Below are 27,079 nucleotides of genomic sequence, written 5' to 3' on the forward strand. Positions count from 1 at the left end.
TTTCAGAAAAGAGTAAAGATTTAAAATTTACTATGGAAAACAGAAAGAACAAGGCTAGAAACCTGCAAAGTTAGCATAGAAATAAGAAAAAAAAAAACCCTGCAATGGTTCTTTATTTTCTAAGAATAGCACAGCTAATCAAGACATACAGGCTTGTGAACTGTCTCCCAGAGACAGTGTGGGGCCCAGGTATATGTGTTTTTATTTAAGGCAGGGGTTCTTAACAAGGGGTCTGTGAGCTTGAATTGAAATTCAAAAAAACATTATTCTTGTAGGGACATATTGGTGCGGGTATGATATATTTATTAAATAACACATAGTATAGTGTGGACTTAGTAAGGTGCCTGTGATTTTCACCCAACTGGCAAAGGGGTCTGTGGAACAAAAAAGGTTAAGAACCCCTGATTTAAGGTTACAAAACCAAACAAGTAAAACATAAACAATGAACAAACAAACAAAATAACCTTCCAGGTAAGCAGTTCTTTTTTTTTTTTTTAAAGATTTATTTACTTATTTATTTCTCTCCCCTTCCCCCACTCCGGTTGTCTGTTCTCTGTGACTATTTGCTGCGTCTTCTTTGTCCACTTCTGCTGTTGTCAGCGGCATGGGAATCTGTGTTTCTTTTTGTTGTGTCATCTTGCTGCGTCAGCTCTCCATGTGTGTGGCCCCATTCCTGGGCAGGCTGCACTTTCTTTCGCGCTGGGCGGCTCTCCTTATGGGGCACACTCCTTGTGCGTGGGGCTCACCTACGCGGGGGACACCCCTGTGTGGCAGGGCACTCCTTGCATGCATCAGCTCTGCGCATGGGCAAGCTCCACACGGGTCAAGAAGGCCCGGGGTTTGAACCGCGGACCTCCCATGTGGTAGACGGACGCCCTAACCACTGGGCTGAGTCCACCGCCAAGGTAAGCAGTTCTTAATCCACTCCACTCCCCACTACCTTTCTCCTTGCCCTTTGTGAGAACTACCTAGAGAGAAGCAAACTCAGACTCTTACCCTGGACTTCAAGATCTCCGTAAGATGGGTCCTTGTTTCCCATTCTCCCTGTTCGCCCAGCAAAGTAGTATGTGCCCTTTGTTTTAATTCTGTTGGCCCTCTGTACATTTGCTTAGTTCTACCTGCCTAGATTGCCTTGAATTCTCCTCCCAGCCTTTCCAAAACTGATTCATCCTTTAAGGAGAGTGTGATGGTTAGGCTATTGTGTCAACTCAGCCAGGTAATTATGCCCAGTTGTTTGGTCAGGGAAGCACTGGGCTAACGGTAATACAAAGGCATTTATGGACTTTAGTCACCATTGACTTTACTGCAGTGGTAAATCATAGATAGCTGGTTATAATTACATCAGTCAGGGAGATTACCATCAGCAGTGAGTGACGCTTAACCCAGTCAGTTGAATCCCTAAAGGGGAAATGATTCCAGCATTGAGAGAGAATTTCCCAGCTCATCTTTGGATAGCCAGCATCTCTCAGAACTTATCAAGAATCTTCATTGGACTTTCATTGGAGCGGCTGGTTGCAACCTCCCTGTGGAACCTGGACTTGTGCATCCCCACATCTGTGTGAGAGACTCTGATAAATCTCTTAATATTGACAGATAACCCTTGTTGATTCTGTTTCCCTAGAGAACCGTAACTAATACAGGGAGTTAAAGTCCCAATTCCATATGGAGCCTCTCTTTTCTAATTTCTATAGTTCTTACTATAGTTTGTTTTTTTTTAACAGATTTATTTATTTATTTAATTCCCCCCGCCCCCGGTTGTCTGTTCTCTGTGTCTATTTGCTGCTTCTTGTTTCTTTGTCCGCTTCTGTTGTCAGTGGCACGGGAAGTGTGGACGGCGCCATTCCTGGGCAGGCTGCACTTTCCTTCGCGCTGGGCGGCTCTCCTTATGGGGCACACTCCTTGTGCGTGGGGCTCCCCTACGCGGGGGACACCCCTGCGTGGCAGGGCACTCCTTGCGTGCATCAGCACTGCGCATGGGCCAGCTCCACACGGGTCAAGAAGGCCTGGGGTTTGAACCGCGGACCTCCCATGTGGTAGACGGACGCCCTAACCGCTGGGCCAGGTCCGTTTCCTTTACTATAGTTTATATTATAGTTTATATTATCCTTTGATTCTATTTTGTCACATAGTATTCCCTATTTGTTTGTTACTCTTATAGAAAGTCCAGATTCTGCAGTCTGTGTTAAAATTAGCCTGTTAGAATCATTTATTTTATTTGTGAAATGACCTATTTATAAGGGGGAATGCCTTTAAATATGTTCTTCATTCTAAGACAATTTGTAAACAATCTTGTATACAGGCTGAAACCTACTAAAATTAGATATAGAGGAGTCAAAGTCAGCAGGTTATTTATAATTCATTCATTCATTTATTCAACAAATATTTATTGAACATCTACTATGTATCAGGCACAATTCTGGGCACTGGATAGAGCAGTGAGCCAAAAAGCAGGCAAACATCCTGACTTTCTCTTGGAGCTTACATGCTATTAGCAAGAGACAGAGAAGAAACAAACATAACCAAGGAAACATACTAATTTATAAGGTGAGAGTTCTGTCAACAACAAAAGAACAATGAGAGGGGATATGGAGTCAGTCATGGAGTGGATTGCAGTTTTAAATAAGATGGTCACCTCATTGAAGAGATGGCATTTAATTAAAGACTTGATGAGGATAAGGAAAAGAGCCGTGCAGATAGCTATAGAAGGAGCATACAAGGTGTAGCAGTTTGATATGGTTATGAATTCCAAAAATAGATACTGGATTATGTTTGTAATCTGGTCTGTACCTGGGCGTGATTAAGTTATCATTAGGGCTTTGATTGGGCCACATCATTAGGGCCTTGAGTCCCTGCCCCCTTGGTGGGCGGGGACTCACAGATAAAAGGCATGGCAAAGGACAGAGTTGAGAGTCCTTAATGTTGGAGTTTTGATGTTGGAGTTTGATGCTGAAGTCTTAAGCTGGTGCCGCAGGAAGTAAGCAGAGGAAAAGAGAAAAGAGGAAAGAGAAGCAAGGCTGAGGAAGAAAAGAACCTTGAACCCAGAGAGAAGCAAGACACTGGAAGGGAGGAACCCTCGCAGACGTCGGCAGCCATCTTGCTCCAACATGTTTAAAATAGACTTTTACTTTATGGCCTGGTATCTGTAAGCTCCTACCCCAAATAAATACCCTTTTAAAAACCAACCAGTTTCTGGTATTTTGCATCAGCACCCCTTTGGCTGACTAATACACCAGGCAAAGAAACAACAAGCTCCAGAGCCTGAAAGGGGAAGGTACCTGCTGTTTTTGAGAAACAACAAGGAGAAAGAGTGCTGGGGGGTGGGGGGGTGGGGCTGGCGGAGAGTTGTCGGAAGTAAAGTCAAAAAGATTATGGGGAGGGGAGAGGCTCCAGATCATGTAGGGCCTTGGGTCTTATGGGCTAATGAAATGACTTGGCCTTTTGCTCTTTGTTTGATGGGAGGCCAGTGGGGCTTCCAGTCTCCGTGAGGGAGACCAGTTTTGGAAGCTATTCAAATAACTCAGGGTAGAGATGATAGTATCTTGGGCCAGAGTGGTACTAGTGGTCATGATCGTGAATGGATTCTAGATATGTTTTGAAAATAGAAATAAGATTTGAAGTTGGATTGGACAACTTGTATGAAAGAGAAGAGTCAGGGATGACTCAAAGGTTTGGGACCAAATAGCTGTAACTATTGAGTTGCTACAAACTGAAATGGGGTCTGATGAGGGAGGAACATGTTTTTTTGGAGGGGGGAAGGTCAAGAGTTCAGTTTTAGGTATCACAAGTAGAAGGTGCTTATATTAAATATCCACATGAAGATTTCTACTAAGTTAGACAAATATTGGAGTTCAGGGAGGAGGTCAGAGTGGGCCTGTAACTTAGAAATGTAAATGAACTAAACCCACTTATTTTTCTACAGGAAATATTCTAGCACATGTAGCTTTTTCAGAACTATTAAAACAAAGCTTTTATGTTATTGGAAAGTTATGAGAATGTTGAGAAATAAAAAACGTAACCTTGCAGAAAAAATATCTAACGAACCACTCCTGCCCCCGCTTCTGTAAATCAGCCCGTGAGAACATGGCCTTGCAGGAAAATATCACATGAACGACTCCTGCCCCCCACTTCTGTAATCTAATAAACCACTCCTGCCCCCCATTTCTATATATCAGCCCACAAAAACATGACCTTGCACCTGCATTCTGCTTCTGTAACCCCGCTTGCAATGTTTAGCCTAGCAATGCATTAGCCAATGAACAAAAGTCATGCTGATTCCACATAAAATCCTATATAAACCTATGAAAACTGAAAAATGGGGCTCAGAATTTGGAGATTGACTCTCCTCTTGGTCTGCAGGTAATAAATCTGTTCCTCGACCTCTTCGAGTGCTTTGCTGCAACAAGAACTCCTGGCTTTGCTGCAACAAGAATAATACAAGCAAACTGGCCTCTACCTAACAAATCAAAGCAGCAAAATATAAAATATTTATGGAGTACTTATCTATTTATTTTTTATTTTTTTAAATATTTTATTTCTCCCCTCTCCCCTTCCCCCCATTGTCTGCTCTCTGTGTCCATTCTCTATGTGTTCTTTGTCTGCTTGTATTCTCATTAGGCATTCTGGGAACCAATCCTGGGATCTTCTGGAGTAGGAGAGAGGCGATTATTCTCTTGCATCTCTTCAACCCTCTGTTCTGCTGCATCTTCTTATTTCCTCTCCTCTGTCTCTTATTGTGTCATCTTGCTGCACCAGCTCTCCACATCGGCTGGCACTCCCACGGGGGTGGCTTTCCTGTGCTGGGTGGCTTTCCCACACAGGGCAGCACTCTTGCGCGGGGTAGCATTCCCGTGTGGGTTGGCACTCCTTGTGGACCAGCTCACTGTGTGGGCCAGCTTGCCCTCACCAGGAGGTCCTGGGCCTCGAACCCTGGACCTCGTATAGGGTAGATGGGAGCCCAATTGGTTGAGCCACATCTGTGTCCCTTATCTGTTTTTTAATTCAACGAATATTTAGGGAGCACCTCCTAAATACTGTGCACTAGAATACAAAGAAACAAAATATGCCTTGCTAGCCCATAAATGCTCTAATCTTGTGAGGGTGACTGTAAATGGGCTGTGACAGCATAGTGGGGTGAAAGTTATTGGAGAGGTCTTCTTAGGTTGTTGTAGATGCTGTAGGCTCATATAAAGATGTATTAAGTCATTGGCCCCTTCCTTGGTTAGCATACAGACTCGTTGGAGAGACATAAACACATGAAAAGTTAAATAGCTCCAAACAGTGTGAATAAGCCTTCAAAAGTACAATGAAAGCAAAATCATGAGGCAGCATATGAGCATTTGCCAAATGTCAATATTGGCCTTAGGAACTCAGGAAAGGAAGAAGTCTTTCCAGGCTGATGTAGCAGGGAAGACTTTGTTTGGGTGGGATTTGAACTATGACTTGAAAGAAGAGGCAGGATTTTTGGAGGGATATAATGGGATTTTCCCTTTATTATAAGAGAGATAGATGCCTGTGAAGGGCTTTAAATAAGGGAGATGAATTTGAGTTTTAAAAATATTACTTTGGCTATACTATGGAGAACAGGTTGCCCGAGTAGATTCTGGCAGACATAGTAGGGACCACGGCCTTCACAGTGAACTCTCTAGCAAAGAGTTGCATATGTAGGACTGGGTCTTGAGTGAGAGGACTTGGTTGGAGATTTAGGGTTTGTTTGGGAATCAAACATTATAGCCAAAAAAGTGGATAAAGTCTCTGAGGAGGAAGTGTAAAGAGAAAAAAAGCAGAAGGTGAAGGGTTATCTGTCATTTAAGCATTCACTCAAAAGAGTTGGCAAAAAACAAACACAAAAGAGGTTCGAGAGATAGGAGTACAAGGTATCACAGGGCATAAGAGGAACTTGGCATGAATGTGCAGAAAGAAACTTCTGGGTTGGATAAGAATACTCTACATTCATATGCAGTTTTCACTTTCCATAAAACTTGTATTAAATTAGCTCATGTGATAAAGGACTCCAAGGAAATAGTGAAAGCATGAATAAACACTAATCTAGAATCTGGCAGCCTGGTTCCCCTTGTGCAAAATGGAGGTTATAATAACTAGGTTATCTCTATAGACGCTTAAACCAGGAAAGGGACTTAAAAAACATCTACTTTGCAACCACTTCATTTTATAAATGAGGGCAGTTAGGCCTTAAGAGAACACTTCCAAGGTCGCACAGCTGTTTACTAAATAACTGGGACCAGAAAAGTCTTGGGTTTTAATTAAGACTTTTCTCCTTTCTTCACTGTCTCTAAGTATAAATGACATTCAGTTATTCTAAGTGCACAGATTTAATGAAAATACTTAAATAAATTTTAGCTGTGTTGATTTTAAAAAAATGAGTAATATTTTGGCTTAAGTTACCAACCGTCTATGACAGGATACGTGTTGTCTATTTAAGATCCAAATCTATTAGGAGAATGCTCAGTTTTAGTATGCCTCCTTGAGGTACTTTATTCACTTAAACTTTTCCCATCTTTCTAGACAGAGTGCAAGTTCACTCCTGGTGACGCTTTCTTGATCATCCCAGTTGGAATGAATCACTCTTTCTTCTGGGTTTCCATAGATGCTGCGTTTTAATAAAACTGCAGCCTGAAACATATTAGTGGGTCATGAAGTCAGTCTCATGGGTCACTCCCAGAAAGACAAATAGAATAGAAAGCAGAGTACATCACACATAGTGATGGCAACAATTAGTGGAAGATTTACCTCAGCTGGGTGTGTATGTGTGTACGTGTATGTACTGGGCTGTAATGTAAAATGTAAAGTTTGAAAAACAGATTTGGAGGACTGTAGTGTAAAACACCTGCCTTCACAGGTATAATGATCAGTTATAGGACTACCTAGCTCTGAAAGCATTGGGACTGCCTTGCTCTTTGTGTCTCCCATGCCCAACGTGCTACCTGCTGGGTACTCAGATGTTGACTGCAATTTTCATGAAGGTTTGAAAAGGAATTTGAAGAATAAAGAGCCAGGAAGATTGGGGAGGAAATGAGTGAGGGCTTGAATTATGTGTAAATTTAAATGTCCTTTATCTTGGAGCTTAATACTAATTTTTTTCCCACTCTGGTATTACTGCAGCCAAATACCTGTGTCTGGTATCTGTGCTGTGGGGTGGTCTTCCAGGTCCCTTCAGTGTCCTGTGTGAGAGGGTACGAAAAATACTTCCTGCTTATGTTGCAGCTGTCATTGAAAGTCCTTTAACTGCTTTACAAGCAGGATCTGGGGATGAGTGCTTGGCTCCACTCGGCAGATGCCAGAGTTAAGAGCCAGTGACTGGCTGAAATCTCTGGGCTCCCAGCTGACGGCTCCCTCCCTCTCTTCCCCCCACCCCTTCTTCCAGGGAGGGAGGAACCTTTGCCCCTGCCTCTTTGTGAGCTTGTGTAACTGGTAAACAGAGTTTGCAAAGATTCCACGGAGTTGAAGATTTGCTCTTTCTTTGGGGGTGGCTGTGGTGTATGTGGATGGGGGTGGGGGAGGTATGTGGTAGTAAAGGCTACCAATTCAACTGCCTCAGAGATCGAAAGCCTGGGAAGGAAAACATGGGAAGAACTGATTAGAGATGAGCATTTGGACTACTAAAAGAAATTAGAAACCCCTCTCGTTAGTAGCCCTTTGAGATTTGTGCCTGACAGAAATGGGATATTTGACTCGTGGCTTCCATTTTGCATGCATTTTGTATATGTGCTCATTTTTATAGCGACCTTATTTCTTGCTTCTCTTCACACTTCTTTGGTCTTTATTGTCCAATTCAACCATCAGGAGCTTAAATACCCACCCATCCACACCCCCGCCCACCTTTTTAATTTTCTTTCTCTTTTTTGCAACTTTACCACCGCCTTGAATTACTCTCCTCCCCCATTTCCTGGAAGCTTCTGGGGGTCCGTCCTCTCTCTTCCCAGAAGATGTTAGCTCCCTGCAGTTGTGCCAGGCAGGCTCCAGGAGGGTGACAACAAGTTCTGGCTTGGCGTCAGGTTACACCACTTGTGTCTGAGTTCATCCAGCTTGTTCCCCTGTCAGGGATTCCACAAATATCTCCCTGAGGTAAAAAAGGAAAGTGTTGCTCTCCAGCACCCAGAGTGAGTGAGACCCAGCCAGAGTGCCAGCGACCAGGGCCATGTCTCTGTAGCCCGGGCCTCCCTGTCCCTGCAGCCCCCACAGCTTCCCCACCGCCTCACTTCATGCCACGGCGGCGCAGCACCATGTTCCTAGGGTGAGGGGGCAGCTGGGCATGCTTCTCTCTATGGACTGTCCATCATGTCTAATGGATACCGCACTCTGTCCCAGCACCTCAATGACCTGAAGAAGGAGAACTTCAGCCTCAAGCTGCGCATCTACTTCCTGGAGGAGCGCATGCAGCAGAAATATGAGGCCAGCCAGGAAGATGTCTACAAGCGGGTGAGTGTGGGGTGTGGGGCAGGAGCAAGGGCTGGTTGGTCCACGCAGCCCTAGTCTCGGATCTTCCTGGCTCCATCTTGCTAGTCAGGGGGGAGGCGTGTTCCAGTCCAGGTCTGGTCCTTTTACACAAGCCCGTATTACCTCTCTTGTGCTTGCTTTCTACTTTCCTTCTCTGTCAAGGGAGAGGGCTGGATTAAACCAGGGACTAAGTCTCATGAGGAATTGTGCAGAACGATTACCGCTGGAGCTGGTGAATCTGAAATGTACATTTCTTGCCTCATCCCCAGGGAGTCTTAGAAATTTGCATTTTTAAACAAATCCCCCAGGTGACTCTGTGACTGCTCATTTCTGTGTCACACATGAAGAGACACTCCATTCGAGAAGGGTTCCTTTTCCCCCATGGTTCAGTGGGGCAGAGGATAATGAGGAAATTTCTGTGGAGAAAGGGTAGGAGTTGAGGACGTTTATGTTCTGTGTGAAATTCATGTTCATTGTTGAAAATGATTATGCAGCTAAGTTTGTAAGACAAAATCTTGGGCATTTTTAGTCATAGGAGTCGTTTACCCTAGAGGGAGGAAGAGGGTAGAGAAGGGAGGGAGAATGGCAGCTTCCCTGTCCTGATTGATGGGCCAGTGTGTTGGGTAGGGGAAGGAAGATTGAGTGGATTGGCTGAGTTGAGGAGGAGATGACACAGCACCTTGGTAAGTGGACATTAGGCAATAGGTTACAAGGATGAAGCTTCCTAACTTGTCACTACAATGTTGATTTCCTCAGTCCTCTTGGTGTCTTGGCAGGCAGACCTGAAGTGGCCTGAGTAACCTGGGGCTGGTCACCTCTGACTTATTCGGAACTCTAAATCCCCAGCAGTTTTCACCAGAGTACTGTTCAAATATTATCATTCTCCATGTTGTGCCCAGTTCTATGGAGAAGGTTGGAAAACACCAAAGGCTACTGGATTATATCTTAGATCAAAGCAATAGCTGGTGTCTTTGAGACCCAAACAGTTATTTGATAATTTTAGTTCACATAGACAGTTAAATCTGGCAATTAAGCCCTAGCTCCTGTCTCTCCTGGATTTCCATGTTTGAACCTGAATTATCCTGAAATTGGGCCAAACTTACCTTTCATCTCTGTGGCTATACAATGTGAGCATGCCTCCTTGACGCTGCCAGGGGTTGAGGAGGTTATTGCTAAGTGAGGGGTGGTAACTCAGAGAGAGGGGGAGGATGAGTGGCAGTATTTTGCCCCAGGGTAAGAATGGTGAGTAAATCTGTTCCCTTTGCAGAAGGAGAATATTGTCCCATCAACTGTCTCGAAAGTGAGGCAGAAGGAAGAGATAATATCCTAAATAATTTGAGGGCAAAGACTTTTTTAGCTTGAGCCGAATGACTGCTTGGATCATTTGGTCTCACTGTCTGCTCTGTACTGGCGAGGGAGACAGTCTTCATAGAACACTTTGGGTGGGGTATGAGAGGGTGCCATGCCTCTCCTGGAGAAGTGTGATTAACACGAGTATAGGAGCTGCACAAGTTTGAGGGGAGGAGTTGGTCACAGCTCATTGTCACATACGGAGGTGAAAACACTTCTGTTCCATTCCCTTGTATTGCCACTGGTCCCATTCAGGAAGTAGGCATAAATCTGACTCTACCTAGGGTTCAGTCGTAAGTGTGAGCGGAGTGATGGGGCAGCTACTAGCTTCAGATGATTTGAGAGATGGCAGGCTACTGTGCACCCTCTGATTCCACTATACTCATCCCTTTTGCCTATGACTATTTGGGAAGCAAAAAAGGCCAAGATCAAAATGTTCTTATTAATTGGGAGCAGAATACTTAAAACCATTATCAATTGTTAAGTCTTAGTTAAAAATAGGCTATCATACTACGTAGGGATGAGGTATAGAAAGCAAGGCAGTTTCATTTTGATGAAAGGACAAGGATTAGGAAAGCACTGTCTCGGGAGCCCTAGGCAACAGGGACCTGGGCAAGTTAACCTCCCTGAGCCTGTTTCAACCCCTGTGGCCTTTAGTACTGTTGGCACTGAAAAGTATTTGTTGAGAGTATAAATAAACAGCAGCCACAAAGAGTTAATAAAAAGACATATCAAAGTCCTTTGTAGATTTATTAGCATCGTACATATTAGAAGGGGTCGTCGTTATGTTACCTAAAGATGAAGAAGAGGCTTGGCTCTTTAAAATCTCACCCTCGAATGTTCCCATAAATGTACCTTATGTAACGTGTTCATCCGCGTTACCCACGCTGTGATCCCACAAGGTTGGGAAGTTCAGCAGCAGTTCTCTTTGTGAAGAGACAGCGAGGTAATGTGTACAGCATCACATGGTAAGTCAAGTGGTTCCAGTGAGAATTTGGAACACTGTTCTGTTACCAAATTTAGCTTGATTTTTATTTCATGTTAGAAGCACATTTCTTTAACTATATTAAAACGTTAAATCACAACCAAGTTAGAATCTACAATAATTAGGGGATGATGTGCATAATTCTTTTTAAGAAAATGAATGTTTTTGAAACATCTGTAATACCAGTCTATTGTGAATAGTAATTATTTCATTGTTTTACGTATTTCACTATTGCAGAGTTTTGCTGAGATGTTTGTACTAAAGAGTGAAAAATTACTCTTTGTGAGAGATGGGCAAGCATTCCATCATGGTAACTTCAGGGAAGGGAAATACGGAGACATTAGGAGAAGACCTGGAGAGAGGGTGCTATCTCTCTTTCCAGCTCCTTTAAGTAGTTGATTGAGGGAGAGATAAAAATAGGTGTCGTAATCCTTAACTGTGAAAGAAGGAACAAGGATTTTTCATTGTATTGGAAGTTGTAAAAGCTAAAGAGGTATGTAAAATGTAGGCCCATCAACTTCAAAGCAAGTAAATAAAAAAGAAGGTAAGGGTTTCTATCAAGCTGTTCAGAGAATGCAAATATAATCTTAAGAATCATACTAGCCATGGATTAATAAAATAATAGTAAATGGTACATAAAAATTGGTCAATGAGACTCTTCTGTTGAATGTTTCAGTTAAACTTTAAGCTTCAATTTCGTAAATAATAAACAGGACAAGACTGCTTACCTTCAGCACAGATAATCTGGAACATTGGAATATACACCTACATGATTAAGTACCACTGCCTCTCTTGGTAGCAAACATTAATTGTAGGTACAGTGTTTTTTTGGAAGATGATTTTGAACATATAAATGAGAAGTCATTGCAGTACACAGAGCTTCTGATTCTGGATCAAACTAAAGTGAAAAAAAAAAAAAAAGCCACAAGTGATCCACAGCTGACTATGGCTTCTAAGAAGACTGGCTTCTTGGCATTTCTGGATGGCAGCTGCTCTGGTAAATAATTTCTGGGTGGCAACTTGACTAATTTCTTCATTGTCAATTATCTAATCCTGCATCTTCTCATGATAGCTGAACATGCCACCACTAGGAACATGCTTGACCCTGGAATTTATGAAATCTGCTGCTGTGTGGTAAACACCCAAACTCCAAACAGCTCACATAACCACCACCCACTGTTTTGCCCTGTGATGACTACTCACTTGTAGTGTGTTTTGTTAATGTTGTGTAAATTTATTATTTCCAAGGTTGCTTTAAAAAAAACTTAAAGTTCCCTTCTAGGAAGAGAATTTAAAATCTGATAGCCAGATCAAAGCAAAACGATTGGAAAAAGGATTGGGATGAATATTGTCATCCTGGACCAGAAGGGCCAATGTTTAAATATGATGTTGGTGTGGGAAAGTTAAAATGGGTTTGGCCTTTAGATAGGAATCCACACCTCTCTGTGTTTTATGAGCTTTATATTGCCTAACTTCTTTGGGCTGTGGTTCTCTCATCTTTGAGATTGGATGATACTTTTCCTGAGCACACTTTGATATTTATACATAACACACTTTTGCAGTTAGGTTTTAAAAATCATGGTAAATAACATACTGATTTACTTACCTAACAAATTTTCATTGTTTCTACTCTCCTGCTGTCACTGGGCATAGCAGTTAAGAGCTATGAACCAGACAGACTTGGGATGGATTCTCAGTTCTACAACACTTTCTGGATATATAATTTGGGTAAATGGTATGATCTCTCTGAGCTGAAATGGGTGCAATAATAGTACTTATCTCATAGGATTTGGGGGAGAATTAAACGAGCCAATTAGTTGAAGTCACACAATTCCTAACATATAGTAAGCCCTCAATTAATGCTTGCCATTATTGTGATAGGTTGAGAGGTGACAGATTTACCCAGATAAGTACAATTACTAGACACATTCCATCCAGACCTTTTTTTTTATTCAAATTCAGTTTCTTTTTCCTCAAGAGTGGATTTTTATCATTTGTCTTGTTTGCCTCCATTCTCTATTTTAGTTTGCCTGTGTATAATATAATAAAATCTAAGTGTCTCTATTTTAGCATATTTACCCTGTCACCCTCAGATGCAAATGTTCCTTCAAAGAAAATACAAAAGAAATACTTGGTTAGCTCAGTGTTTTTTCAGTCACTGACTCATTTTCTTTAGTTCTAGTCTGATTTCTTTAGGCTTTGGGCACTATAATGAGTACCAATGTGCATGCATTCTTACTGTGCTAAAGACTCAGAAGTTCACTGAAGTCCCAAGGAATTCCATTTGGCTATAAGATTTAGGACTCTTGACTTGAACTGATGGAAAATTATTAGAGAAGGATGAGTATCTTTGAGGGATATCAAAATGTAGGGACACAAGTTTTGATCTCAACCAGGAAACCTGACTTCTGAATCTACCTTTTCCCAGCTACGTGACCTTGGCCAAATGCCTTAACTTCTTTGAGCCTTAGTTTCCCAAAATGGAGACATGAATTCCTCCCCTTCCCCTCCCATATGTAAACATGCTTTAATAAAAAAATACTAGATGTTTAATAAATATAAAAAGTTCTTGTTACTATCCTGTGTACCTGGAGACACTTCTAAGGCTATTGTCTAACATGACTGTCATGGCTGCTGTTGCCAGAGTTGATGATTCTCTTCTTATATTTAGTCTTCTTTTTACCTTGTTTAGTTAGCTGCTATGTGTTTTTTCCTCCAGCATTTTAGTTACATGAACATTAAGAAATGTGTATGGTAGGGAAGGGAAGAACGTAAATAAAGAGAGAGAGTAGAGGACTACACTAGCCAAACCCCTTGTAACTAGTTCTTTGGAAGCCCAATATGAACTTAGTGTCTGTGTCTGTGCACACCTGTGGCTTGCATGCTAACTCCTCGTTCTCAGCTTTCTGAAGTCCTTGGTGGCATGCTTGTCCATTTCCTTTTCTTTTGGTGGGGGGAGAGGTAGGAAGAAAGTGGGAAGACTCCATTCATTAAATATTTGTAAACAATATTTTCGGTTTTGTTTAAAAAACTTTACCATAACTGTCATGCTTTGAAAGATGGTGGAAACCTTGACTGAAAACTACTTTTTCTTCTTCTTCTATTTTGGCTAAACTCAACTTTTCTCATTCTTTAGAGCTTTTAATTACAGGTCCTAATATTTGTCCCTTGGGAAGAAAAGATGTTTTCTTTGAAAGCTTAAGTTGAGAAACAAACCCCAAACTAAATTCTGGAGCCTGATTAAATTTCTAATCCACTTTCAATGATCCTTTTTAAACTATGGCTACATAATTTATACTTCTGCATGAACTTATTACAAAGCCATTTCTTCCTATTACCTATTACCTAAACCTGCATCCAGGTTTACACACTGGTAGACGTAACATGATATCGTTGAAAGAATAGGCACCAAATTCCCATCTCAAATGTTTCCCCTATTTGCAATATCACCTTGGCCATTCATTTATGCATGTTTGTACACATGCATTCATACATTCAATCAAACATCAATTGACCACTATATGCTAGATATGATGCTAGATGTTGGGGCTATAAAGATGAATACACCATTGACCCTGCATTCGGTCCAAAGGTAGAGAGAGACACCAACAAATAAATAAACATGGTATAATAAGGGCTACCACAGACTTATGTAGTTTTCTCTATAGGACAAAGGAGATTGATAAAATCCACCAGAGAAAGCCTTGCCAAATGTGTGAAGTTTGAATTGAATCTTCAGAGTTAATAAGAGAGGGAAGCAGATGTAGCTTAGCTTCCCATGTATGAGGTCCCATGCTTGATTCCCAGTACCTCTTAAAAACAAATGAACAAACGAAAAAACCAACTCTCATTGCAGAACAGATGTAGCTCAGTGGTTGAGCACCTGCTTCCCATGTTCGAGGTCTGGTACCACCTAAAAAAAAAAGTTAATAAAACAGCAAGTAATGGGGAAAGGTATTTCAGACCGAAGAAACAACATAGATAAAGGCACAAAGGCATGAAAAAACAATGTGTACTTGGCACACTTCAGGTAGCTCAGTAGAGCTAGAACGTGTGGTATAGAAGTCTTGTGATGGTGTTAAGATGAGACTTGATAGGTAATGTGGGGACAGATCATGGAAAGCTTTGCACTAACAAAATAATTCATTAATATACGTTGACTATGTACCTACCTATTCCAAGCACTATGCAAGAAGTTGGGAATTCAAAGATGAATAAATCACAATTAATAGAGTATAATAAAAAGCCATAATAGGATATATTACAAGTATAAAGGAACTCAAATGAGGTGTCTCTAACCCAACTGAATAGAAGGGATAGTGGGAAAATCTACAAAGGAATCTTTGAGGAAAGGAGATGACCCTTGAGCTTTGACATCAAAGGGCAGTAAGCATTAGTCAGTCAATGGATGGTGGGGTGGAAAGAAAAGGTTTTTGAAGCAGAGGGTAGAGTCATGAGCAAACGCCTAGAGGCAAACACTGCATGGTGTACAGGGCAGAGAATTATTAATAATTTTGTGTTGCTGAATTCTAAGTGCTAGGCACAGAATGAGGCTAAAGGCTATGCAGGATACCGTCCTTTTGTGCCATCTGGAGGGTTATAGACTTTATCCTGTGGACAATGAGGAGCCACTGATGGTTGTAGGGAAGATGGATTCAAGAAAGACAAGGCAGAAACTGAGGAAAACAGATAGGTCTGTCCAGAGATGATGAGACATAAAGGGAGGGAAAAGATCTGAGAAATATTTAGGAGTTAAATAGCCAAAGGACTTGGTAACCAATGGGATGGGAGTACTAAAGGAAATGAATCAAGAGGACTACCAAGTTCTTTGATGATGTGGTAAATGAGCGGGCTGGACCAGGATACCATCATCCCTCCAGTCGCAGAGGTCTGGGATTCTTCGCAGCCTATGTGTATGCTCCCATCCTAACTTCGGTTGTTACTCCCCCCTCCCTCCCCCGAAGCCTCTCAGCTTCTCTGATGCCTCCTCAGGTTAAGGTGCCAGCAGAGCCGAGATGGCTCTAGGACTGCCAGCCAATACCAGGGAACCTAGTGCAGTTACCAGGTAGTTGGAGTTGTAATTAGCCCAGTTACTAGGGGAAAGCTGACTTCTGTAAGCAGGCACTGCCAGGGACAGCTTTTTCCCTGCTGAATGAGTTTACTGGTTGGCAGGAACAAATTGGGTATGGATGGGTCGTTTTTAATGCGCTTTTGGAGAATTCAGTTTTTGCCCAGTAAATAGGAGATGTCAAAAGCAGAAAATGCATTTGTGCTGAGACTAATCATCGTCTTGCCTGTGACCCTAGCAGTGGGGCCAAATTCTGCTGTGATAGATGCTTGGATAGCTAAGAGACTTACTTTTGTCTAAAGGGGAATATATAAAAAGCATAGAATTACAGTTCAGACCTGGAGAAGATCTTAGAGATAATCTGTGTAACCCCTTATTTTGAAGTAATCCTAGACTTAAAAGAAAGTTGAAAAATAGAAGAGTTCCTAAATACTCTTTACTTGGCTCCCTCTAATAAATAAACTCTTCATCTTTAAAGATAAGGAGAATGAAGCCCAGAATGTTAAAGTAACTTGCCTAAGGTCACACAGAAAATTAGTGGTCCAGCCAAGGCTAGAATCCAGGAGGCCTGATCCCAATCCAAGCTGCCGGCTATGAACCCCTTGCTCTCCAACAAAAACTCAAGCACTTTATGTGCTTATTAGAAGTCAGTCTTTCTTCCCCTTTGCATTACAGAACATACCCAGCAGGAGCTAGAGTAATTCACAGAAAAATGATTCTCCAGTCCATGCCTGCTGGCAAAAGAAAATATTTAGTGTACTTTCTGCTTCTTGACATAGCTACTTCTTCAGAGTTTTTGTCCGTATTTTCAATACCTACTATGAACATTTTTTTTCCTCTCTGCTTTGGCTTTTGCCATTTCATCTAAGCAAATTGAACTGCACAGATAAATGGGGCTCTATTACACATAGCGCAGGCAGTGTGGGGGCTGGTGCAAACTGGAAAGGGGCCCACCCTATCATGTTAAATAGCAGCTAATCCACCCACATGCCAAAAGGCTGTCATCTGACTTGGTACACACCGTTCCGTGGAGAGCTAAATAGTAATAGGTGGCTTTTTGCCAAGCAACTTTAGAAGGGACTTTGGGATTCTCTGGTTAGTTACCGTCCCTGTTATTTGAACCTTGGCTTGAAGAGGCAGGTTGGGAAGGAAAGGCACAGGCTGCCATGCAATGCCAGCTTTTCATCTTTCCAACCATGCAAGGCCCTGTTGCCCTGAAGGGCTGGAGACCACCCCCTTTATAGCCACCAGGGTCTTAGAAAGCCCACAGAGAAGACTGGGGGGAGGAATCCCTCCTCTGTGGCCCCTGAGTAAGTGGAGGGAGGCTGCCAGCACGAGGGCTGCAAAAGGAGAGTCTAGGGATTGGCCTAGGGCAGAGTGGGCAAGGCCACTTTTTCTGGGTAACTTTCACAGCTCCTCCTTGAGGCTGCCCGGGTAGCTGCTTCCCTCAGAGATACTCCGTCAGACCTCCCTATTCAAGTTCTCCCCAGTCAAGCGGAGTATCTGCACAATACAAACATAAACTTGGTCTTGACTACCTACCACCAATCATTTGCTGACAGCAGGATGAGTTATTACTCCACTCCCAAAGTCAGGAACAGAAATCAAATGGAAGTAGAGAGCCTCTGAGACCCAGGGGCACATAACCTTTAGAAGTGGGGAGCAGTCTCCACGCTAAGCCTTCTTTCTCCCCACTCCCTGGAGGTTGTGGGATTGTGGGGAGGCCCAGCTTGCAGCCAAACCATTAGGAGCTTCAGAGGACCCAGCAGTTTGAATCATGATAGTGGTAACCTGTCCCTGACAACTTCTGCAAAGTTGGGGTTGAGAACAGGGGATTCCTTCGACCGTGTGAAATCTGGGCTCTTCAGGGGCCAGTAAAGGGGCCAACCTGAATAGCTATAGTTACAGGGTGCTGCTCTCAATTAAGATGGAAATTCCACCTCAAGCTCGCTCAGCCCTGAATCGGCCCTCAACTGTGAGCTTTCTAATTTCTCTCTTCCTGCTCTCCTCTGCTGTTTCTATTTCTTCCAGGTTACAGGCTCTATAACCAGTGCCTCATGGCCTTGATATAAGATGGAGGAAAAGAAATGGCCATGAGGAAAACATATACCAAGTAGTGCTCCTCTCTGTTTCTAGGCTACTTAGCTCCTGGAGAGAGATTCTAGACACAGGTTTTGCCCCACCTTCAGAATTTGTGTCAGTATTCTCCCCACTCTTAGGCCCATTCTGCCTCCTTCACCTCAGAGCCTCTCTCCCTTTCCCCCAAATTCACTAATACACATGGAAAATAAACTCTAAATCCTTCCCATTTAAACCGTGTGTGTGTGCTGGGGGCAGGGGGATCCATTTAGTGATTACCATGAGCTAGGCACTATGCTACACAGCTTACACACATTTAAATCTCAACTACATCATAGTCTTATGAAGTTGGTGTCTAGTCCTCAATTTGCCCAGGACCAGGCTGGCCTTTAATAGCCTCAGGGAGTGCACCTGGTAGCCTAGCAGCTCCTGACCTCATTCACCAGTTAATAAACAAGGCCTTGGCCCATTCTTTAAAAGTTAAAGATAGCCACTATTTCAAATGCAAATGATGTTCTTCTGTGAATAACTCTACATTGTATTAAGGTCTAACTGAAGAGAGAAGAAAGAACTCTAGTAAAACAATATCTATTTTCATAGCAACTTTCACCAAGCTTATGGCAGGAAGAGGTGGCACTGTCTCGTTGATATATCTGCAGTAAAAGGTGGAGTTGACCTCATTTTTACTTGTGGAAACAGGTGCAGATGCCATGTGGAATGTGATAGGAACCAGACATCCTTAATCCTGTATACTGCCCTGTCAGCCTTGTGCTGAGTCTAGTATGGAACTCCAGAAATTCGGAGGAAATTCAGAAATACCCAAACCAAACTTCAAAAGTAGGAAATGAGGCTTATGAGAAAAGGACAATAAAACTGGGATTCTTCAATTTGGGGAAGAATGGACTTAGAGGTGATCTAATAGTAGAGTTTGTTTAGGTATACTAAGTCTTTTTTTCTGTGTGTAGTAGGTGGTGATTAGCTATTCTTTGTCACGGCTGAGCAAAAGAATAGAGAAATCTTCCATTAAGCCTAAGCATTTGGCCTTGTTCATCTAAAAGTATTTATTGAGTACCTTATTCAGGTGCTGTTAGAGGTGCTTGGAATACATATCAATGAACAAACATTCCTGCCCTTGTGAAAGTTATATTCCAGCAGGGGGAAATAGACAATGAAAAATAAATACTACAAATAAATAAAACATAGAATCTTGGAAGGGGTAAGTCTTCTTGGGAAAGAAAGAAAAAGGAGCATAAAGGGGTCAAAATATCAAGAGTGGCAGGCAGGAGGCAATATTTAAAAGAGTGATCAGGAGAGGTCATATTTAGAAAATGATTTTTTTTTAACAACACATTTCTTATCTCAGCTCAGTTTCTGTAGGTCAACAGCTTAGTTGGGACCCTTGCTTGGGGTCTCACAAGGATGCAGTCAAGGTATTGGCTGCTGCATTCTCATCTGGAGACTTTTTTTTTTTTTTTTAAGATTTATTTATTTATTTAATTTCCCCCCCTCCCCTGGTTGTCTGTTCTTGGTGTCTATTTGCTGCGTCTTGTTTCTTTGTCTGCTTCTGTTGTCGTCAGCGGCACGGGAAGTGTGGGCGGCGCCATTCCTGGGCAGGCTGCTCTTTCTTTTCACGCTGGGCGGCTTTCCTCACGGGCGCACTCCTTGCGCGTGGGGCTTCCCCACGCGGGGGACACCCTTGCGTGGCACGGCACTCCTTGCGCGCATCAGCACTGCGCATGGCCAGCTGCACATGGGTCAAGGAGGCCTGGGCTTTGAACCGCGGACCTCCCATATGGTAGACGGACGCCCTAACCACTGGGCCAAAGTCCGTTTCCCACTCATCTGGAGACTTGACTGGGGAAGAATTTGCCTCCAAGCTCACTTGAGTTGTTGGTAGAATTAATTTCTTTGTGGTGGTAGGACTGAAGGCCCTGATACCATGCAGGCTGTTGACTGGAGGCTGCCCACAGTTCCTGAGGCCACCTGCAGTTCCTTGCCCCATGAGCTTTCTCCACATGGTCAGTTGTCATCAAGTCAGCAAGGAGAGGCTCTAGAGCAAGTCTGCTAGCAAGACAGGATCTTCTATAACAATAAATTGAGGAGTGACATTCTATCACCTTTCCTACATTCCATTGATTAGAATCAAATCACAGGTCCTGCCCACACTCAAGGCAAGGAGTTATGCAAAGGCATTAACACCAGGAGAGCCACAGCAAAGTCTGTCTGCCACACTGGCTTCCCATTTTTTTTTGCAGAGATACAATGGAAAGTGAAGTAAATGAAAATGAGAGTGGACAAAACAGGAAGATTTGTTCCTGGTTTTACCTTCACAGCATTTACAGCTCTTCAGGCTGACCTATGGCAATGAAAGCACCCCAGATTGGTGGTCTCTGTGATGAGCTACTTACTCATCCTTTATACTTGGCTGTTTTTTGTTTTTTGTATTTTTGGCTGTTTTCATTGCCACTTCCTTTATTGTTTGTTTTCCTTGTGCCTTTTTGTTTAAATCAACTTTATTTTTAAACATATGGTATCAAGACTTTTAACAAATACATATAGTCAGGCAACAACCACCACAACATAATCAGGATTAAAATATTCCCATCACTCCAAAGAGTTGCCATGTGTCTCTTTGGTGTCAGACCTCTCACACTTCTCACTGTGGGCAGTCATTGATCCACTTTCGGTCTATCGATTAGTTTTGTCTGTTCTAGGAGGTCATATAAATGGAATCATCTAGTATAGTCTCTGGCATCTGTCTTCTTTCACTTAGCATAATGATTTTAAAGTTTGTCCATATTGTTGTTTGTGTCCGTAGTTCATCCTCTCTATTGCTGAGTGGTATTTCATTTTGAATATAACACAGTGTGTTTACCATTCACCTTTTGAACATATGGGTGTCATCAGTGATCATCTATTATGAGTAAAGCTTCTCTTATATTCAGGTACAAGTTTTTGTTTGGACATGTTTTATTTCTCTTGGGTAAACACCCAGTAGTGGAATTTCTGGGTCATATAATAAGTGGGCTTTTTATTTTATAAGACACTGCCAAACTCTTTACTAAGGTGACTGTATCAAACAAAATGATTTTTCATGACTTGAAGGAGATGAAGAAGTTAGCTGAATAGCCAAATGGGGGAAGAACATTCCAGGCAGAGGAAATAGCTGGAAAGCCATTGTGGCTAAAGCAGCATGAGGAAGGGGGAGAATTCCGGGAGGTGAGGCCACAGAGGTAATGGGGCTGGTTTAAAGACCTCAGAGTTTGCTTTGAGTAACATGGGAAGCCACTGAAGGGTTTTGAGGAGAGGAGTGATCTAATGAATGATATGATCTGACATGTTTTTGAAAATACTGTTCTGGCTGTGGTATTGAGGATAGATCATAGAAGGTTAGGGTAGAAGCCAGGAGAGCTATTAGGAAGCTAATTTTAAAAAAATTTTTAGATAATTTTTTAGATAATTGCAGTAATCCCTGTGAGAGAAGATGGCTATCAGACTTGAGTAGTAACAATTGATGGGGGGAGAAGTAGTGAAGGCAGCACCAACAGGATTTACTGCTGGATTGGATGTGGAATGTGAAAGAAAGAAATCAAGGAATACTCCACAGTTTGGGGCCTAAGCAACTGCAAGGATGGAGTTGCCATAAGTTGAGATAAGAAAGGCTATGGGTAGAGGAGATTTGAAGGTAAAGAGTAGGAGTGTGATTTTGGACATTTTGTGTTTGAGATGTCTGTGGGACCATCAAGTGGCAATATCGAGTAAGCAGTTGAATATGCCAGTCTGCATTTCTGGAAAGAGCGGAGGACTGGTGGGTTGGGAGTCATCAGCATAAGGTTGTCATTGAAGCCTTGAGCCTGCATGAGATCACCAAAGGAGTGCAACCTACCAGGGGAAAGAGAAGAGGACCAAGGATTGAGATCTGGTCACTCTAACATTAATAGTTTGGAAAGAAGAGGAAGTATAGCAAAGGAGAGTGTGGAGTCCTGGAAGCCAATTGAAGAAAGTGTATAATGAAAGAGGGAGGGATGAGCCTTTTGAAATGCTGCTGCTGATGCAAGTGATGTGATGACTCAGAACTGACCTTTGGATTTAACTACATGAATGTCATTAGTCCTCTTGATTGGAGTAGTTTTGGTGGAAAGGTAGAGGCAAAAGCCTGATTACAGTGAATTTAAGAAAAAATGGAAGGAGAGGGGAGTCAGTGAATATAGATGAGTACTTTAAGGAGTCTTGCTGCAAAGAAGAGCAAAGAAATGGGACAGTTAACTGCTAGGGGTACGGGGTCAGAAGAAGATTTTTTAAAAATTTATTGAAGTATATCACTCATACATAAACATACATAAACAATAAGTGTACAGTAATAGTTGTGAACTTACAAAACAAACATATATAACATCACACAGGACTCTCATACCTCACCCCACCACCAACACCTTGCGTTGTTGCTAAACATTTTTAACTAATGATTAAAGAGCATTGTCAAAACATCACTATCAACCAAATGGTATTTTCCCCCAACCAACCCTATTATTATTATCTTTATATCATTTATATATGAACATACATAAACAATAAGTGTGTAGTAAAAGTTGTGAACTTACAAAGCAAACATACATAAAATCATACAGAGGTCCCATACATCAACCCTCCACCAACACTTTGCATTTTCATGAGATGTTTGTTACAAATTATGAAAGAATATTGTCAAAATCTTACAACTAATTATAGTCCTTATCTTATATTTGGTGTATTCCTGCCAACCTACCCTATTATTAGTTTTTAAATGTGTTTTTTATGACAGAAGTTGTAAACTTATAAAACATGTGCAGAATTCCCAAACAGCACCCCTCTATCAACACAGCACACTGTGATGGAACATTTGTTACAAATAAGATAATATCATCTGATTGTTACCACGTCCATAGTGTACATTTGACACACATTTTCCGTACTGCCGCATTATCAATACAGTACATCTTTGGCATAGATGCAAGAATATTATATTATTACTACTAACCACAGTCCATAGGTCATTCCAGCTGTATTTGTTCCATGCTTCTCCACATTCCCAGCACCCTGCATTAGTGCTGTACATTTGCTCTAGCTCACAAAGGACGCTCTTGCATCTTTACCATCAACCACAATTCTCATCCACCTCTTGGTTTACTGTGCTATTCAGTTCCTAGATTATTCTCAAGCATTCTGTCAATTGGCATTTACATACCTACACTGCCATTTTCAGCCACATCCTCATTTATAAACTAGCTGCTACTAGGTGTTACCATGCACTCTATACATTTCCACACTTATACAGTAAAGCTAATTAAAACTTCTACGTACATTAAACATCAGTAGCTCATCTCAGTCCTCCTCTTACCTCCTTTAAGAATCCACCACCTACCACCAGGCCTTGAAGATATTTTCCTATAATTTCTTCTAGCATGTTTATAGTTCTTGCTTTTATTTTTAGGTTTTTGATCCATTTTGAGGTAATTTTTAAATAAGGTGTGAGATAGGGGCCCTCTTTCCTTCTTTTAGCTATGGATATCCAGTTCTTTCAGCACCATTTGTTAAATGGACTGTTCTGCCTGAGCAGTATGGGTTTGACAGGGTAGTAAAAAATCACTTGACCATACATGTGAGGGTCTGTTTCTGAACCATCGGTTTGGTTCCACTGGTCTATGTGTTTGTCTTTATGCCAGTACCATGCTATTTTTACCAATATAGGTAGGTAATATAGTTTAAAGTCTAGAGATGAGACTTTGCTTTTCCTTTTTAAAATGTTTCTACCTTTTCAGGATCCCTTACCCTTCCAAATAAATTTAATAATTGTGTTTTCAATAAAAAAATGCTGGTGGAAATTGAATTGCATTGAATCTGTATGTCAATTTGAGTGGAATTGACATCTTAATGATATTTAGTCTTCTAATCCGTGAGCATGGAATGTTCTTCCAGCTATTTAGGCCTTTTGTGTTTTTTTTAAACATTGAGTTGCAGTTTTATAAATACAAGTGTTTTACATCATTGGTTAAGTTTATTCCTGACTATTTGAGTTTTATCTGTCATATTTTATTTTCACCATTCTTTTGACACTTTTAGTTACTATTATTGGTATAACTTTCATTTCTAAACTCTTGTAGGCCTCTCACTTGTGTGTTTTCTTTTTAGGCTCTAGCACACTCTTCAGAATTTCCTGAAAATCTGGTCTCTTGGGTAGAAATTTTCTCAGTTTCTGTTTATCTGTGAATATTCTAAATTCACCCTCATTTTTAAAAAAGATTTATTTATTTATTTATTTTTCTCCCCTTCTCCCCCCTGCCCCAGTTGTCTGTTCTCTGTGTCTATTTGCTGCGTGTTCTTTGTCCACTTCTGTTGTTGTCAGCGGCATAGGAATCTGTGTTTCTTTTTGTTGTGTCATCTTGTTGTGTCAGCTCTCCGTGTGTGCAGTGCCATTCCTGGGCAGGCTGAACTTTCTTTCACGCTGGGCGGCTCTCCTTTCGGGGCGCACTCCTTGCATGTGGGGCTCTCCTACATGGGGATACCCTTGCGTGGCAGGGTACTCCTTGTGTGCATCAGCACTGCACGTGGGCCAACTGCACACGGGTCAAGAGGCTCGGGGTTTGAACTGCGGCCCTCCCATTTGGTAGATGGACGTCCTAACCACTGGGCCAAGTCCGCTTCCCCACCCTCATTTTTGAAAGACAATCTTGCCAGATACAAGATTCTTGGCTGGAAGTTTTTCTCTTGTGTTATCTTAAATATATCATACCACTGTCTTCTTGCATTCATGGTTTCTGGGGAGAAATCAACGTTTAATCTAATTGGGTATCTCTTATATGTTATGCATTGCTTTTCTCTTGCTGTTCTCAGAATTCTCTCTCTGTTTTTCGCATTTGACATTCTGATGAGTGTGTGTCTCAGAGTTGGTCTATTTGGATTTTTTTCAGATAGAAGTACATTGTACTTCTTGGACATGGATATCTGTGTGAAATTTTCTACCGTTATGTCTTCAAATATTTCTTCTGCCCCTTTTCCCTTCTCTTCTCCTGCTGGGACACCTATGGCACATATGTTTGCATGACTTTTGCTGTCATTTAGTTCCCTGAGATCTTGTTCAATTTTTTCCATTCTTTTCTCCATCTGTTCTTTTGTATGCTCACTTTCTTTTTTTTTTTTTTTTCTTTTTTTTTTTTTTTATTGACTTTGTAATAATATTACATCAAAAATATATATGTGAGGTCCCATTCAACCCCGCTCCCCCAACCCCCCCTCCCCCCCCCAAAAACACTCGTTCCCATCATCATGACACATCCATTGGATTTGGTAAGTACATCTTTGGGCACCTCTGCACCTCATAGTCAATGGTCCACATCATGGCCCATACTCTCCCCCATTCCATCCAGTGGGCCCTGTGAGGATTTACAATGTCCGGTGATTGCCTCTGAAGCACCATCCAGGGCAGCTCCATGTCCCAAAGACACCTCCACCTCTCATCTCTTCCTGCCTTTCCCCATACCCATCGTCCACCATGTCCACTTTTCTCAATCCAATACCACCTCTTCTATGTGGACATTGGATTGGTTGTGTCCATTGCACCTCTATGTCAAGAGGAGGCTCAAATTCCACATGGATGCTGGATGCAATCCTCCCATTTTCAGTTGTAATCACTCTAGGCTCCATGGTGTGGTGATTGTCCTTCTTCAACTCCATCTTAGCTGAGTGTGGTAAGTCCAATAAATCAGATTGTAGGTGCTGGAGTCTGTTGAGGTTCAGGACCTGGCTATCACATTGTCAGTCCAGAGATTCAAATCCCCTAAATATATCTTAAATCCCAACGTTAACTGCACCTCCAGCACATTAGCATGAAAGTCTTATGAAGGGAGATCCCATCTGAGTCCAGATTCATCACACATAAACACCATTTCCAAAGAGGGGCCATCTGCCCTGGTAGTTAACCCCATCGGCCATGGCCATAACTCTCATGGGTCTCTTTAGCCTTCAAAGGAACCAATATCTGGGGGTTGTATTTGCTTTATCTGTCTCTCTGACTCTGCTCAGTTGTGCATGAGGGCAATCCTTCTGCCAGCCTCCAGACTCTTTTTTAGAAACTCGTAGCCATATAAACTCATTTCTCCTTTCCATTTCCCCCTTACTTTAGGTCAAACAGCATTTTAAAGTCATGTTATTTTATGTAGACGTGGATATTCTGCTGATCCGCATTGAACCTTCCGTATAAGGTCCTTTTCCAGTTGCATCATCAGTTGGTATTTGATAGTGGTCCCTCGTTGCCAGGGAGGCTCGTCCCCGGGTGTCATGTCCCACGCTGGAGGGAAGGCATTGCATTTACATGCTGAGTTTGGCTTCGAGACTGGCCACATTTGAGTAACATGAAGGCTGACAGGAGGAAATTCCCAGGCACAATGTTGCTCTAGGCCTTGTTCTTATTTTAGGTTTATCAGCTCACAAGCATAGTCATTAGCATCAGGGGCTCACTGTTGAACCCTCACTCCCTCCAGGTCCCCGCCGCTGTACCTGGGAGACTGTCGCTGCTCCCCTAGGGACCGCGGCAGTGTATGCTCACTTTCAAAGGCCATTTCTTCAAGCTCACCAATCCTTTCTTCTGCCTTCTCAAATCTGCTATTATATGATTCCAATGTTTTTAAAATATCATTTTTTTGTACCTTTCATTCCCATAAGATCTGCTATTTTTCTATGCATGCTTTCAAATTCTTCTTTGTGCTCATCCAATGTCTTCTTAATATTCTTAATCTCTTTAGCCATCTCATCGAATTTATTAAGATTTGTTTGAACACCTGTGATTAGTTGTCTCAACTCCTTTATGCCATCTGGAGGCTTATCTTGTTCCTTTAACTGGGCCATAGCTTCCTGTTTCTTGGTGTGGATAGTAATTTTTTGTTGGTGTCTTGGCATCTGACTTACCAGGGAATTTCTTCTGGGTGCAGTTTTTCTTTTTAGTTTAGGGCCTCTTGCCCTTTCTCCCTTGCTGGTTGTGCAGTAGGAGCCAAGGATATAGTTGGTGCTATAAGCTGTGGAGGCTCAAGTTGCTCTTATTACCCCAGGAACCGATGAAGCTTCTCCCAACTTTCTCCTTTGCCAGGGGGTAAGGACAGAGTCACAGCTGT

The 27,079-nt window shown here is 42.1% G+C and overlaps 1 protein-coding gene across 27 annotated transcripts in view; it reads left to right on the forward strand.

Moving 5' to 3' along the window:
* The window catches only part of PDE4DIP (phosphodiesterase 4D interacting protein), a 233,367-nt gene that overhangs the window by 77,380 nt on the left and 128,908 nt on the right, over positions 1-27,079 (forward strand). For 25 of the 27 annotated variants that reach the window (XM_012518040.4, XM_023583509.3, XM_023583515.3 and 22 more), the window contains exon 4: positions 8,326-8,436. In XM_012518040.4, the coding sequence (XP_012373494.2) occupies positions 8,326-8,436 (111 nt within the window). Of the gene's footprint in view, positions 1-8,325; positions 8,437-10,710; positions 10,773-27,079 lie in introns of those variants that run through there. The other 2 variants (XM_071207375.1, XM_071207374.1) reach the window with 2 other exon arrangements.

The sequence above is a fragment of the Dasypus novemcinctus genome, chromosome 13 (assembly GCF_030445035.2).
Source record: "Dasypus novemcinctus isolate mDasNov1 chromosome 13, mDasNov1.1.hap2, whole genome shotgun sequence".
Classification (NCBI taxonomy): Eukaryota; Metazoa; Chordata; class Mammalia; order Cingulata; family Dasypodidae; genus Dasypus; species Dasypus novemcinctus.